Raw genomic sequence first — 16,111 nt, 5'->3', positions numbered from 1 at the left:
AATTTTTCATAACTAATAGTTGTCTTCTAATATCCACTCCTGGCCTTACCTTGTCCAAATAAAATGCTTCAAAGCCAATCCTCGATTCTTCTATTCTCTACCACTAGCATCCAATTACAGCCTCCCATCCCCAAGCATATTAAGCATGTCACTGCCAACTTATTCTGTACACAGTACTCCATTCACTGCATTATTTATTTTCTGTATCGAACAGCAAGCCTACACTTTTGATGGTTATCAATGACAAATTTTGTGACGGATTTGACGTGCAGTTTCTCCTTTGCCTCATCTCCACGTAATATATTACTGCCTCCTGTACTTTGCCTTATTTAGTTACGGTCTTAGAGCTGTACAGCACGGAAACAGACCCTTTGGTCTGACTCGACCAAGCCGACCAGATATCTTAAATTAATCTAGCCCCATTTGCCAGGATTTGGCACATATCCCTCTAAATCCATCCTATTCATATACCCATCCGGATGCCTTTTAAATGTTGTAATTGCATCAGCCTCCAGCACTTCGTCTGGCAGCTCATTCCGTACATAAACCACCCTGTTAGGAAAAAGGTGTCCCTTAGGTCCCTTTAAATCTCCCCCCACCCCCTCACCTTAAACCTATGCCCTCTAGTTCTCAGGAAAAGACCTATCCATGCCCCTCATGATTTGATAATCCCCTATAAAGGGTCATCCCTCAACCTCTGAAGCTTCAGGGAAAATAGCCCCAGCCTATTCAGCCTCTACCCATAGCTCTAACTCTCCAGCCCTGGCAACATCCTTGTAAATCTCTTCTGAACCCTTTCAAGTTTAACAACATGCTTCCTAGGGAGACCAGAATTGAATGCAGTATTCCAAAAGTTGCCTAACCAATGTCCTGTACAGTCGCAACATGACTTCCCAACCCTACACTCAATGCACTAACCAATAAAGGAAACATACCAAACACTTCTTCACTATCCTGTCTATCTGCGACTCCTGTTTATTTCAAAACAGTTAAGACTGGTACAGCAGCTTTATCCTTAAACTGTTGTGTTTGCTGACCAGAGTTCGCCCCCTCAGTATAAATGTTGGTTTGCCCCTTAAATTGATATTCTTGGGAATTAGTACTGCTTCAACAAAATGTTCTAGCTATCCTGAGTGAAGTGTTGGACGAAGTTGGAGTGTGTGTTGAACAATTCAGACACTTAGTAAAGTGTGATTTAGGATTCACACCATAATCAAAGAGATGACACTCTAGCTGCTTTAAAGGTTTGTTCTCATGTATTTAAAGCTGGCAGGTGTTGCCAAATTTAACAGATGCTTTCATATGCTTCAGTTTCTAATTCTCCAAAACAGACTTCAGGATTATTCTATAGTTTTTTTTTTCCAGACACAATTGTTGCAAAAAATTTGCTGTGAAGTACTCCAAAAAATCTCAGTCTTTTGAAAATGATTCAAGTGTACTGGAAATCTAATTGCTGTGTTAACAGTTTGACCCTTCCACTCTTGCATGTGGAGTGTAAAAATTGACAGATTTTTATCTGTGATCCAGAAGTGAGGAAATTTTCAACATTTTGAGATGTCAGTAGAATTATAATGTGCATATTGCATATTATCCAGTTACATGTTTTCAGGTAATAGGTTTGGACAATGCTAACCTACAAAATTATCAAGCATACAAATTCAGGTTTTTTTGTTGAGAAGCATACGGAAATCTTAGCTTGCCAGAAGCATGAGAGATACACTGGAGGAAAAACCCTTTTCTGAACTTTTGGATCTGCATGTACACAGACTATGTCTGAATTATCTAACGCCAAAAAGAAACAACTCCACGGAGAATTTTTCTTCACTTTGGTTATAGATATTTTGCGTTTTGGATGTTTTAAAATCTCTCCTTACCTTTTAATGGATTAAAAAAGTTGAAGAAGGAATCATTTGGTACTTGTTTGGTGATGGTTCGGACAGTCCCTCGACCCTTGTGTTTCTGTTTCTTTTTAATAGTTTTTACAGTTATATTCTTTCCTTTCTTCCAGTCAATAGTACACCTAGGAAGGGAAATTAGTCTTGTTCTAAGATGCTGCAAAATTATTTACCGACAAAACAAATATTTATAAAATTTTAACTTACTGCATTTTGTTTTCCAATTAGCAAACTCCTTTGGTAATTAATAGCTCTACAATGTGTACATTCCATCATTACCTGTTCCCAAAGCCAAATTCATTTGCTTCCCCACAGTGTACAGTGTACAATCTCTTGAATTAAGAAAAACCAATGAAGCATTAAATTTTGCTGAAGTATGCATTTCTTGGCTGTTAAAACCTATGGACAGCTGTGCCATTAAGCATCTGAGCAGTACTGGGACAAGGCACAAATTGGAATTTAGCCATCACTCTGAACACATGAAAGCAGTTCATAAGATGAAAACATGCTCAATTCTTTTTGAGGAGAGAGAAGCTAGAATATCTTTATGTTGACATGATTACCATGATATAATGTGAAGAAATAAATCAAGAGCGATTTCATCAAGTTAATTGATCCTGTTCACGCATGTTATGAAATACCTTTGGAGCAGGTGGGACTTGAAGCCAGGCCTTCTAGCCCAGAGGTAAAGGCACTGCTACTGAATTAGACTTCTTATCCATTAGGTTATATGAGCTCCACGTGTAACCTTTACACTGTGGCACATTACAAAGATAATTCAGTCTTGGGTTCTAAATATCAGGTACAGATGATTGATGTCAAGCAGATTATAAAATATAGCTTACCCTCAGTTAGAAATGAACCTCTGTACCAACTCTGCTATTTAAGATCATCTCAGGCATGCTTTGGCAAATAGAACAGCTGTTTACGTATTTAAATGAGGAAGAGGAACTGAAGGAAATCAGTGTAGAGGCAACTGGAGGTGGCAGGGTGGGTGGTGCACCTTTCAAGATTCTTTACACTCTGGAACAGTTCCTACGACTGGAGTGTAACTATTATAACCCCACTGACAACCAAATATGTAACGTAACCAGACTTCATGTTTCTTGGGGCTAAAGAGAAATGGGGTATGGGAAAAGTGGGAACAGGATACCAAATTGGATGATCAGCCATTATCAAACTGAATGGCAGAGCAAGTTCACAGAGCCGAGTGGCCTATACCTGTTTCTATTTTCTGTGCGTCTATTCCAAAAGGTACAAAACATAAAAGTCTCCCAGTTTTGTTCCTCGTGAACTGTCACAGATTCACTCTGAACTGGATCAATTAAATGACTTGGCATTACGCCTTGCCTTCCTGAACAGACATTGGAATGCAACACTTTTTTGGTCTTAATGTCTCAATGTTTGTCAGAAAGAATTGTTTTCATTGAAATGCATCTGCTTGTTTAAAAAAACAGACAAATTCGATCAAAGCAAATACTTGAACCTCCTAGGCTCTTAGGTGCGTTAAACATGCAGAAAGCAAAGTTTCAGTAAGTATGTTCCCAACTTTGAAAGAGTCAACAGCACAATGAAAAGTTAACTGATAATATTGCTGGGATTAATGTAGCACTGGAATGGAACCTGATGCGAGATAAAAGGCAAGTAACAGGTTACGAACAGTGCAGAAGACAAACTCCAGTTTACATTATTTGGAAAGGAGCACTCTATTCAGAGAGACACTTCAGAACAGGAAGATGTCATTTAGCATATCCCTGAAAGCATTGCTGGCTCCGCATTAGATCTAGTTTCTATAATTCCACTTCTGTGCTTTCACATCAAAGCCGTAACTGGCTGGCCAATTCCAAAAGTCAGTGACAAATAAGAACACAGGTAGTAGGAACTGCCGATGCTGGAGAATCTGAGATAACAAGGTGTAGAGCTGGATGAACACAGCAGGCCAAGCAGCATCAGAGGAGCAGGAAGAATTTCGGAAGGAGGGTCTCAACCCGAAACATCAGCTTTCCTGCTCTGCCTGTGTTGATCCAGCTCTACACCTCGTTATCACAAATAAGAACACATCAGGTTTTTAAATGACCCTTCACTTACCCTACAAAATCAACTATTTCTGGGCCCTCAAAGGAGAAAGGGTCAGTCTCGTCAGGTTCAGACTTCATCTTGTACGTCTTGGTTAACACAGAATTTGTGAAGTAATCATTTGGCTCAAAGTGAAACTCTAATGTAAAACTCTGTTGGAGAAAACATTAAAAATGAGAATAATCTTAAATAGCAAATTTTCCACCATGCATTTCATCTACTCCCAACGGTAGAAAATTTGAACATGGGCTGTTTTTACATTGAAGGAAAGAACGCGATGGTCATATGGTGAGATGATACATGCCTCCCTTCACCAAAGTAAATTACCCATGAAATAAAAGAACACACATTTGGCTTAGAACTGAAATTGATTCTTCATTTTCATCCACAGACAAATTGTGGGTATAGAAAGGGCTTTCTAATTTTCAAACCAAAACGTACATAGTTCACACTTCCTGTTTAGTGCTTTTCTCCATTTTAATTTACTTGAACAATAGGATGCTAAAGAGCTGCACTCATAACAGGGAGATAGCATGAGTGACACCAGCCTTTGTACTTCTGCACTTTAATGTAGACTTGATATCTCAAGCTTGCGTTGACACTGATCCAGACCTGACAGTGCAATAGGACATCGAGATGTTGCTGTTGTCTTTTGGGGATGTTTTTTATTGCATCACCTCAAGGATCTGTAAAGTATACATACTTCTCCCTTTCCATGCACCCAATTTGAAACTGTAAGAACTTAGTATCTTTCATTCAGCATCTATTCCAACAGATCAAGTCTGTTCCTTTGCATCATTATCTCAAAATAATTCACTACATATGTTAAGCTATTCTAATCATGAGAACTAGGAGTCCAAAATTATTTTTCCCCATTCATACGTTTGTATTAATATTTCAGTTAATTCACTGCACTTCGGAAGGAAAACTACTAACTAGCGATCCCTGCTGAAAATGTTTATACGTGGAGATAGCGGTCAGTGTTGGTGGAAGTGCACCACAAAAGCTCGATGTTTATAAAACATCTTTAACATAAGGCACTTCAAAGGAACTAGGAAACTCAGTGACCAAAACCTTGGTTAAAAGGTTAGCTTTAAAAACACAGACGTGAAGAAAAAGTGTGTAGGAATGGTAGGGTGATTGAAATCAGGGATGCTTAAGAGACCAGAGATAGGTCAGCACAGGCTCTGGAGGGTTGAGAAGCTAATGGAAGTTAGAGATCGAGGAACAAGGTCACAGAAGGATTTCAAAACAGGGCCGAGAATGTTAAAATTAATCCCTGCTGTACCGATTGTCTTACATTAAGATATAAAAAAAGTTTATAGTGCAGAAACAGCAACCAATTAGAAATAATCATAAGAGGTGTGGTGAGGAGGTAAGGCCACGAAGACATGGGAAAGGAACAAACAATGGGTACACTGCTTCTTTTGCAGTGTGGGTGCACAACAATGACACCAATGGTACAGATGCCCTATTTCAAGTGTAGACAGAGAGTATGCCACTCATGATTTGCAATGCCAGTGTATACTAGAGCCAGACCCTTCAAGCTATGTTTGCAGGAAGCTAAATGAACAAATACACTTTTTTTTAAAGTCAAACTAAAGAGGATACATGGATCAATGCCAACAGAACTTCTTTCTCTTTTACAACAGTGCTACAGAAGTTCTAATGCTCAACACTTCAAAACATGCATTACTTTTATCACCACAAAGCACGAATGAAGTTCAAATCCTGAAAGAGGAGGGCTTAAAGAGACTACTTTTACTCCGAGATGAGACCAACTCAGCAGACTGGCACCAATGTCACTGCAAAATTCAGCATGATCATCTTTTCCTACTTTGCTGTACATGGACACAGACTGCTTCAGTAGGAGTTATGAATATGCAATGCTTGGCACCAATCATGAGTGAAATCCTCTCTCCTGACACGACAATGGAGGGAAGGTCACTGATGAAGCAGCTGATGATGGTTGGGACTAAGTCAGTGCAGTGAGGAATGCCTGCTGAGATGACTGGCCTCCAACCGCCACAAGCATGCTCATTAGTACCAGGTATCGTTCCAATTAGAGTTTTCTCTCCAATTCTCATTGACTTCAGTTTTACCAGGGCTCCTTAATGCCATACGCCAAAGACTGTCTTGATGTCATAGGTAGTTACTTTCATCTCGGGCCTGGGCTCTTTTGACTATTTTTGGACAGAGACCATAAAGGTCAGGAAGTGAACAGGATTGGTGGAACCCAAACCATATGCCAGTAAGCAGGTTATTTTGGAGGAAGTGCCTCTTGATAACACCATCAACTCTTTTCACCACTTAAATGATGATCAAATATTGTCAGATAGGCTAGCTATGTAGCTGGGTTTGGACTGTCCCGCAATTTTTTCAGATTGATGTGTGGATGTGAGAATTGCAGATGTATTGGAACCACACTTTTTTTTTAATGGCACAGAAAATTATAAAGCACAAGGCTTCAGTACTCTTCCCAGAATGTGTCGAGGTCCACAGCCTTTGCAGTATCCTGTGCCTTCAGCTCCTCCTCGATATCATATTGAATAAGTCAAATTAGCTGGAAACTGGCATCTGTGCTGCTGAGGATTTCAGGAAGAGGCCAAGAGTTATCTACTCCACACTTACAGCTGAAAGTTGCGAATGCTTCAGCTTTGTCTGTTGTACTGATGTTCTGGGCTTCCCCATTGAGGATGGAAATATTTGTCTCATCTTCTGGTTTAATTGTTAATTGTCCACCATGTTCATGATTAGACGAAGCAGGACTACACAGACTTTAGATTTGACTGATCTATTATGTACTTCAGGCACATTTTCAGACAGCAACTCATACTCAAGGAGACTTTACCTTGGTTAACCATAACAACAAAAATAACATTAATGTAGCAAGTACAAAATTCTACCTTCCACCACCTCTGGGATCTATTCTTGGGATTCGAGTCCAGGAATCCAAATTTGAAAACCGTGGTAATAATTAATACATTAAATAAAGGTTAATCGATAGAAGTAACCTCAAGGAAATTTGGTATGAAATTCTTAGATTGGTAAGAATTAAAAAGTATACTAGCCAATCTCGAGGGCCAGAAGACCATCTTCACATGGGTTAGTTCCTTGCAATGAGTAAGTAACAAAACTTAATAGGAGGCATTGACTGAATCTTCCACAAATTGTACTATAGCACCACCCAGAGTTCAGATGCAAAAACACTTGCCTTTGTACTTATTCTCTGCAAAATCCTAAAATGAAGAGGAAGAATAAAAAAAAGGCAGAGTGGACCTGCAGAGTGTATTAATGGTAGCAGATATATGTAGGGTAAGACAAAGAAACTAAGCAAATGAACAGGAAGCCAAGATGGCAAAGACATGTGGAATTAAAGAGCCAGAACAAGACTGCTCAAAAATGGAAGGAAGGAGAGATCACGTGAAAGGGCAGATGGAATATAAGGGCACAGTAAGTTGCTGATGGGGTGTCACTTGAACAGACAGCTTGCTAAAGTGAAGGAAAATAAGCGTTCATATACTGATAAAGCAAATAGTGGGGGGAATTGCAAGGAGGTGCAGATGATAACAGAGCAGGAGAGTTTGAGACTAGAAAATAAACAATAAATGGAGAGAGCAACATGAAAAATGGAGAAAGTGAAGATTGAAAATGGGACAGAAGGGGAAAGCAAATGGAATGGGTGGAGGCAGAACAAAAGTGGGGACAGAGAGGGGAAATAATAGCAAGGCGCATGAAGGGAAGGCCCAAGTTTGCTCCCCTTTTAATAGCCCAACCGATGTCCTCAGTCTTCTCCATTTCAATTTTTCTGAGCCAACAAGCGCACATTTTCTAAGATCGTGTTTTTAGCTCTGCAGAAGGTCAGATTACACAAACCAAACTGGTTTTCACTTGAATGGAGTTTATGTAACATCGAGATGGAATCCAATTTAAGTACAAAACAGACAAACAATCCAACTGTCAACAAGTTAAGTTTCACAGACTTTGAAGCACTTCACCACATCTGTCCATCACTTCCAACTACAACAACTAACTCTCTACATCGAACTAAAGACTATGTGTTATTTGCAGATCCATTTAGCACATTTGTTTTTTCATGGAACGTGGGCTTTGCTGGTCAGAACAGCAGTAACCATCACTAATTCCTCCTGAAAAGGTGATGGGGACTTGCCTTCATGAACTGCGACAGTCCATATGTTTTGAGTATGCCAATAGTGCTATTAGGGATACAGTCCCAGAACTTTAACCCGGTTGAGTGCAAAGGAACAGAACTACAGTTCCAAGTCTGGATGTCTGATTTGGAGGGGTACTTGTAGTTTGTTGTACCAATATATTTGCTGCCCTTGTCCTTCTAGGTGGCAGAGATCACAGCCTTGGAAAGTGATGTATAGCCGTGCATCTTGTGGATGGTACACACTACTGTTACTGTGTCTCAGTGCTGGAGGGAGTGAATACTGGAGGTGTTAGACAGGGTTGACTTGTGCCTGATGAGTTGACAACAATTCCTAACCTCGGACTTCCACGTGTAAATAAATTTTTATGGCTGGTCCAGTTCGCTTACTAGTGAATGATATCTTGACAGTGGCAGACTCAGCAATGTCACGGGAAGATGGTTACATTCTTTTGCTGGAGACAATCACTGCCTGGCGATTGTGGAGCACAGATATTACTTAACAATTGTCAGCCCAAGGTCGTACTGTGTTTGGATATGGACTGCATCAATTAGAGAAGTTGTGAATTGTGTTGCATCTTCATTGAAGCAGGCTTCATCCGGTTTTGGTGGCAACAGTAGAATGGTGAATACACCAGGCTGAGGTTACAAATTGCAGTTGAATGCAATTCTGCTGCTGTTCTCTTGAATGCCCAGTTGAGTTGCCAGATCTGTTTGAAAACTATCCCAGTTAGCATAGTACTACTGCCATAGTGGTAGTAGCATGGTATCCTTAATGCAAAGGCAAGACTTAGTCTCCACTGTGATTATGCCCACTAATACTGCCATGGATTGATGCACACCAGTGATTACAGCAAGCCCTTCTGAATTAAGACAGTGAATCTAAGAAAGGTGGGTTGAGGTCAGATTTTTGATATGTAACCCAACACTACTTTTGGATTTAACAGGACAGAAAAGGCTGCTCAGCCAACCTACTCAAGTGTGGGCTAACAATACGGCTGCAGGTCCTGATTTAATCTGCTTTGTAGGTTTAACATTGGCCAGATTTCCTAGTCTGCAGAAAGCCTGTAGCTGAAGGGACGGCAAATGAGCAAAGTCCTTTACTGCACTATGCCTCTTACTGGTCAGATGAAGCCCAAGTGCTTTTACTACTCCAGCCTTAGTCTCTCCTCCTACCCGCCCCAATTACGGATATTCACTGCGGTTAGGGATCGGATTCACCCACGTATTATAGCCCGCTTGGGTCCAGGCTTCCATAGTCCGCCGCAGGCCGAGAGCCAGAGTGACAAACAATCAGGCTGATTGTTGAACAGGGAATCTGCTGAAAGGATAGGCAGTACAAGGGTAACATTTCCTCCGCATACAGGGAAAATCTCAGGATTCCCTGCCTCCGCCAATTTAACTTGCATTTCATATCCTGATTGATCTGCACTACCTTTCCATACTTCAGACTTCCCGATGCATCATTTTTTTGATTTTGAGAATTAGTTTCAAGATTCTAAATCCTTTATTTCTTGGATTTCCAACCCAGCGTTTACACAAATACTCACCATAGGCTCATTGGGTTCGGAGAACTTCACTCTGACATCCTGCAAGTGCTTCAAGATAGGCTCATCATGTTCCTGTAGAATGAAGGCATTTAAAATATAACCAGGCAAGTTAAATATCCAGCCCTGAAGAAGCATGGAAATGACAATGCATATCAATACTCTGATGTTTGATATTTCCTTTTGATGCTAGGTGTCTCTAAATCCTTGATAAACAACCAACTCTGCCTTTGTTCGCTCAAAATACAAAATGTTTACAGGATAATGCAAAAATGGTGTTGAAGTTCGCAATGCTGGGATCATTTTGGTATGTAAATGGTTCATAATCAAACAGGCGCAATTTTCAATATTTCCAGTTAGCACGAAATTGACAACTTAGTTGCCAGAAAGGACTGCATCAAAATGCAGGACTATATTATTGGACTTGCTGAAAGGGTGCATAATTGGCAAATAAACTTTAAATGTAATTATTTGAGAGGTAGCACAGTTTGACAAAAATAAGCAGCTTATATTACTCCTGAGGACCATTTTAATTAAGTGAATGAGTTTTTGACTAAGTTAAAATCTAATCCTTGGTGTCTAAATGGAGTGAAGAACAAGATACCTGGGGGTGTAGTTATACAAAGCACTTAAAAAAGTAAAAGTAAAAAGAAAAAGATTAGCAAGATCAAAAATAGCAAACAAAATACCATAGTTCATTTTTAAAGCAATAGAATGGAAAAGCATAAAAGAAAGAGACATTGGTGCAGATGGAAAAAGAATGACTAGAATTATACTGAGAGGCTAAATCCACCAGAAAATACTGGATAGACTAGTGCTCTTTCCTCTAAAGTAGAGAAAAATCCAAGTAGCGAACTGGTAAACATCATGAAAATCATGAAAGAGTTCGATAGGGCAGATAGAAAAATGTTACTTTTACTTGCAAATGAAATTAGAACCAAAAAAATGTAGAAATAAGATCGGCACTAATAAATCCAATGGGGAAATAAGCATATCTTTATTCAGGGTGTGTTTAGAACGTGTAACTTACTGCCACAGAGTAGATGAAGTGATCAGCAATGAAACATTTAAGGGTTAGCTAGATAAAGCAAAGAATGTAAGGAAATGTTTTTGAGATTCTTTGAATCTTGATTTGGGAAGCATAACAACTTAACAGGGATTTGTTAGGGCAAATGGCCTGTTTCTGTGTTGCAAACAAAATACAAGACTGTATAAACAGCACGGTGCTTCAGAAGAACAGATTCTGGTGTCAAAATACTAGTTATACCACGGTCCCTTAAATCTAGAAAGCACAGGTGTTATGGACTCAGAATAAATGCTTAAATTGGAAACCGTTTAAACAACAGATCAGAGCACTAACTTTGGCAAAATGACACAGCACTTAAGTTGGCAATATGATGGAATCAGCATATCCTATGAATTAATAGTACCATGTTTAAAAAAAGTTGCAGATTTGCACATTGGACAAGAGATTAGAGGATGTAGAGTTAACAGACTGTTTAAAATCATTTCCACATGTACCTGTATTCAAATGTTTGTAATTTGGTTAATTTAGTTATCCTATGGTCTGCTGCAGCTGTAGAAAATAGAGTTTGAAATCAATCCCAAAGGGGATAATGATAAAGTTGGGTAGAATAATATACTTACAGCAAGATACGTTTGAATACTATTGACTCACCGCAAAGAATGTTGCGGAAATATTGCATAGTGTCAGGGCATTTGTGACACAATATCAGAATTATTCCAATTGTAAACAAAGAATCCCCCATATAATATCTCCAGTGTGCTAAACAACCCAATTTGGCACCTGGGAGACTCAAGTACAGATTCAATAGTTTATCTTACTTAACAGTCTATTTGCCTGCGAATAATAAATTTACTGTTAATGTTCAGCATAGGAATACTTAAGTCTGGCTCAATAGAAATGGATAGGAAGTTAAAATAGATACACAGACTCATCATCTGTCCATACTGCCCACACTTATGCACAATTTTCTGATGTTGGCCAAGGTCAGAGGAAGATGCTTCATGAAAATAATGAAAAAATTCAAGACTTAGCAACTGGTCATAGCGCAACTTTAACAAATGAACACACAGGATCCTTAGTTGGCGGATGGCAAATGGTAGAAAATTTGAAGTTTATGCACAGGATAGGCAAAAGAAAATATTTCAAAAATCGTCATCCCTGGATGGAAAAAGTAATTTCAGTTGCCAAATAATGATGTGGCACGATAGCAAAATGCCTGAAAGTAGAAAATAGTGGTACACTGCTTATTACTGAATGGTCAGAAGATGTGTTTCATATACTTATGACCAATATTTGATACATATTTTATTGAAACATGACTGAACATGAGAGACTTTAAAAATACCACTCTGCGTATAATATTAAAAGGCAAAGTTCAAAATGAAATCCAAAGCCAAATGCTATTGCTGCCTAAAAAGTATAAATTTTGAAAATTGAAAAACGGAGCAAAACTGCATATAAATGAGAAAAATGTTTTGCAGCACAAGTCAATGAGTCCTTTGCTTACCTCTACGAGTTCACTCAACATATCTACATTTCTGAATATTGTGACCCAGAAATCAGGAATTCCTTTGGGATTCTCCTCTTGCTCAGCTTCTTCTTTCTTTTCCTCAATTGCTGCTTTCTTCTTCATTTCTTCCTAGTTATTCAAACACATGTAATCTTAAATGGCACTATTTCAAAACTGAAATTTTCTATCATTTCATTATACATATTTTAAAAAAAAAAAAAAAAAACTGGACTACACACTCTTACATTAACCAGAGAGCTGCATTTGCAGAACCAACTCGCTTTCCCAACATTTTAGGCAAGGCTTCATGAGCATGTACTCTTCCCAAATAGCTTTTCACAGTCTAATTGCTGGGGACTAGATGGTGCAATATGTTAGACATTGGCCTTTCAGCGATGGGGCATGGATGTAAATCCAGATACAAATTGTTCCATAGCTATGACATCCAAAAAAAAAAGTCAGAAGTCACACGACACCAGGTTATAGTCCATAAGGTTTACTTGAAATCACAAGCTTTCAGAGCACTGCTCCTTCATCAGGTGAAGTGAGATTTTTCTACCCCAGTCCAACACTGGCACCTCCACATCAAAAAAAAAGTAACTAATTAGTAGTGTCTGTACCAGCTGCCATATACCTAAAAACAAACCCACCGAACTGCACTTCATTTTAGCCTTAAAAATAGTAAAAGATAAAGATCAGTTGTGGCCACAGTTTGACTTGGGAGAAATAGAAACTGTAATCCTAATTTGGTTAGGACACTTTCTATTATGGTCTAAAGTACAACGGTGAAGCAGAGTACACATCAATGTATTTTCTACATATCATAGCGTTGCATCTGTATTTTGGATAAAAAGTTAGAAGGAATTCCACTCATGTTGGGCAGACTCATGACAAATAGAATGCAATTCAATAATGAATATAAAATCTTTCCATAAAGTGAGACTTACTGCTAGCTCTTCCTCATCCTCACTATGCCATTCGCATTCTGCATCTGTAGGTTCTACATTCCCTGTTGTTATGTCTCGTCTCTGTAAAAGGAAACGATAAGCCTCCAATATACTACAAAACGATTGTGAGCATCTAAAGCACAATATTGTACTTTTTAAACAACCAGATCGAACACTAATATTTGTGTCCATTACATACTTGCACACAGCAAAATCACGATAAGGGAAATCGCAGAGTTCCAGCCCATTAATTCATGTTCAGCAGGGCTTCAAGAGTTCCCTATGTAACCCAATTTGCTAAGGACATGAGTTATGCCAAAAAAATTTAAAACAGCAAATCGGTAAATGTGAGAAAAATATGGATTCTTTTCAATTTGTTCACACCTTGCAAGATGGTAAAACAGCTCGGTTTCACCCACATTAAAAACTTCTTTTAGTGAATACTTGTTTAAGATAAAGATATGAGCGAGACTATTTTGCAGCCATTGCTGGCATGGCCTGGATTTTATATTCCATGTAAAACTCTGTATCAACCAACTGGTACAGACATGCAACAACAGTGCACTAGTTTGGCTAATCCAGAGTTCCAGTCCACAACTCTGGACTTGTCATGGGCATCCTTCAATCAGATATTCTATTATTCTAGTGGGAGTGGCTTACATTTTGCCATAACTGAGTTCCAGGACTTATGAATTCGATTCATTACAATTTTACTGTAACAGCAGAATAAACATTAAAAGTGAAATTTATATCCAACCTTAACAACGCTGTAATATCCAATGCCAACTCTTTGAGCACAAGACAGAGTGGGTCATTTATTTCCACAGTTCTGAGGAAGGGTCACTGGATCTGAAACTTTAACTCTGAATTTTTCTTCATAGATGCTGCCGGACCAGCTGAGCTTTTCCAGCAACTTGTTTTTGTTCCTGATTTATAGCATCCGCAGTTCTTTTGGTTTTTGTTTATTTAACAAGCTTTCTCCTGCAATCTGTGCACTGCTTACATCATGGATTTAACCTTAAAAGTTATGCATTAATAACTTTTGCCTTTATACCATTAGGCAAATAGTAAGTTGTGCATTAGTCACTCCACGTGTATTATTCAACTCAGGTCTGTCACCACGCAGGAAATACTCACTTCTACCTGCTAGCCTCAAGAGTCAAAAAACATTGACATGTCTTTGAAAAATAATAATTTTTTTTCTACATTGTTATTCAGATCTTGATCAACACTGACAAGATGCATTGTCTACCTGCAGAGAGTGTTGAAATGAGCAACTCCCTGAACATCTATACCTTCAATTGACATCTGTCAGTAATTTGACCTTGCCAATAGGGAATTCAGTGAACATGAGAAGTTATCAGATTCAATTCTTTGTTTTCAAACCTTTGGTCAACAGCAGTTGATTATTCTTTCCCTTTGCCTTTAAAAAGGCTCAACATTTTTGCACAGACTACTCTTTATGTGTTGTGAATGTGTGTATGGAATTAAAAAGATAGTGTGAAATTAAAACTATAGCTCAGGTGTTAAAACAAGTGGCAAATGCTGATTAATAATAAAACAGCTTTGTTCCTAATGAAGCAGAGAGAGTTCATTAAAGCCTGGTGAAAGATTATTTTATTCTTAATTGTCAGAAAATCAATTGACATTTTGGTACAAGGAAGAACAAAATTTATACTAATGGAGCGACTGGTGAATTGAGGCTTGATCATTGGTGCATTCTCCCAAGAATCATAACTCTTGACATTTGAGTGGCGCTGGTATGTAGAAGTTCACATACTTTTATTAATGCATTCAGGGCATGTTTGCTTCATTGACTGGGCCAGCATTTACTGTCCATCCTTCATTGCCCCCAAGAAGGTAGTGGTGAGCTGCCTGGTGTAGATATTTTTACAATACGGTTGGAAGAAATTCTGATAAAATTAAAGTCAGGATGGCTTGAGGGTTGAGAAATGTGCAGGTGGAAGTATTAATGTGCATTTGCTCTCCTCATCCTATGTAGTAAAGGCTGATGATTTGGAAGGTGCTACTTAAGGAGCCTTGGCGAGTTGATACAGTGTATCACAAGTATTATGGTGTTGGTCTGAGGTGGAGAGGTAAATGATGAAAGATGCTTGGGTTGGGGCGGTGGGGCAACCAGCAAATTGCTTTTTGTCCTGGATGATGTGAAGCTTTGGGGTGTTGCTGTTGCTGCAGCTGCTTTCATCCAAGCAAACAGAAAGGATTCTATTAAACTCTTAACTTGTGCCCTGTCGATGGTGAATAGGCTTTGGGGGATGTTCCCAGACTTGAACCTGTTCTTTCAGTCATAGTATGTATATGGCTGCCCAGTTCAGTTTCTGATCAATGGTAACCTCCAGGATTTTGAGAGAGTGGAGGATTCAGCTATGGTGAGGCTATTGAACTCAAGCGGGGAAAAGAGGATGGTGGTGGTAGTGGTTTCAGTCTCTCTCGCTGAAGATGGCTGTTAACTGACAGTTACTTGTCATTTACCAGCCCAAGCCTGATCCAGGTCCTGATGTATATGCTTCACTAGTTTAAGGTTGCAGAACGTTCAGCACCTATAGCAACCATTATCAAAAATTCTCATTTCTGACCTGACGATAGAAAGAAGCCGCTTGTTGAAGCGGCTGACGACAGTTGGGACATCAGCTTGATTAACATCCAACTATGCTGTGAATCTGCCGTGAATGACCCACAACAACCATAGCCAACTATCTTTATAATATGACTTCAACCAATGGACAGGTTTATACACTTCCCATTAATATTAGTTCTGCTGGGTTTCTTCAGTCAAGCCTTTTTTGACCACGTTTCAATCAAGTCTGTAATGAAGCCAGGAACCGAGTGGTAGAGAGGTTATTCAAGTGTAATTTTATTCACCTCGATAGCACTCTACATGCCAAAATTACATCCTCTCTCATTTTGCTGATGATCA

The 16,111-nt window shown here is 39.0% G+C and overlaps 1 protein-coding gene and 1 non-coding gene across 4 annotated transcripts in view; both read right to left on the bottom strand.

Moving 5' to 3' along the window:
- Positions 1–1,842: 1,842 nt before the first annotated feature.
- nap1l4b (nucleosome assembly protein 1-like 4b) overlaps positions 1,843–16,111 on the bottom strand; it is a 59,744-nt gene continuing 45,475 nt past the window's right edge. For all 3 annotated transcript variants that reach the window (XM_048606817.1, XM_048606818.1, XM_048606819.1), the window contains exons 6-10: positions 13,174–13,254; positions 12,224–12,355; positions 9,693–9,764; positions 3,984–4,123; positions 1,843–2,020 (exon numbers count right to left, since the gene is read on the bottom strand). In XM_048606817.1, coding sequence (XP_048462774.1) covers positions 1,858–2,020; positions 3,984–4,123; positions 9,693–9,764; positions 12,224–12,355; positions 13,174–13,254 — 588 coding nt within the window. In that variant the 3' untranslated portion in view covers positions 1,843–1,857. The remainder of the gene's footprint in view (positions 2,021–3,983; positions 4,124–9,692; positions 9,765–12,223; positions 12,356–13,173; positions 13,255–16,111) is intronic.
- Positions 3,432–3,562, bottom strand: LOC125485297. The gene has a single exon (XR_007264019.1). It is a non-coding gene; the product is annotated as a small nucleolar RNA SNORA54 (small nucleolar RNA).

This window comes from Rhincodon typus, chromosome 17, assembly GCF_021869965.1.
Source record: "Rhincodon typus isolate 14 chromosome 17, sRhiTyp1.1, whole genome shotgun sequence".
Classification (NCBI taxonomy): Eukaryota; Metazoa; Chordata; class Chondrichthyes; order Orectolobiformes; family Rhincodontidae; genus Rhincodon; species Rhincodon typus.
This window is presented reverse-complemented; position numbering and strand designations above follow the sequence as displayed.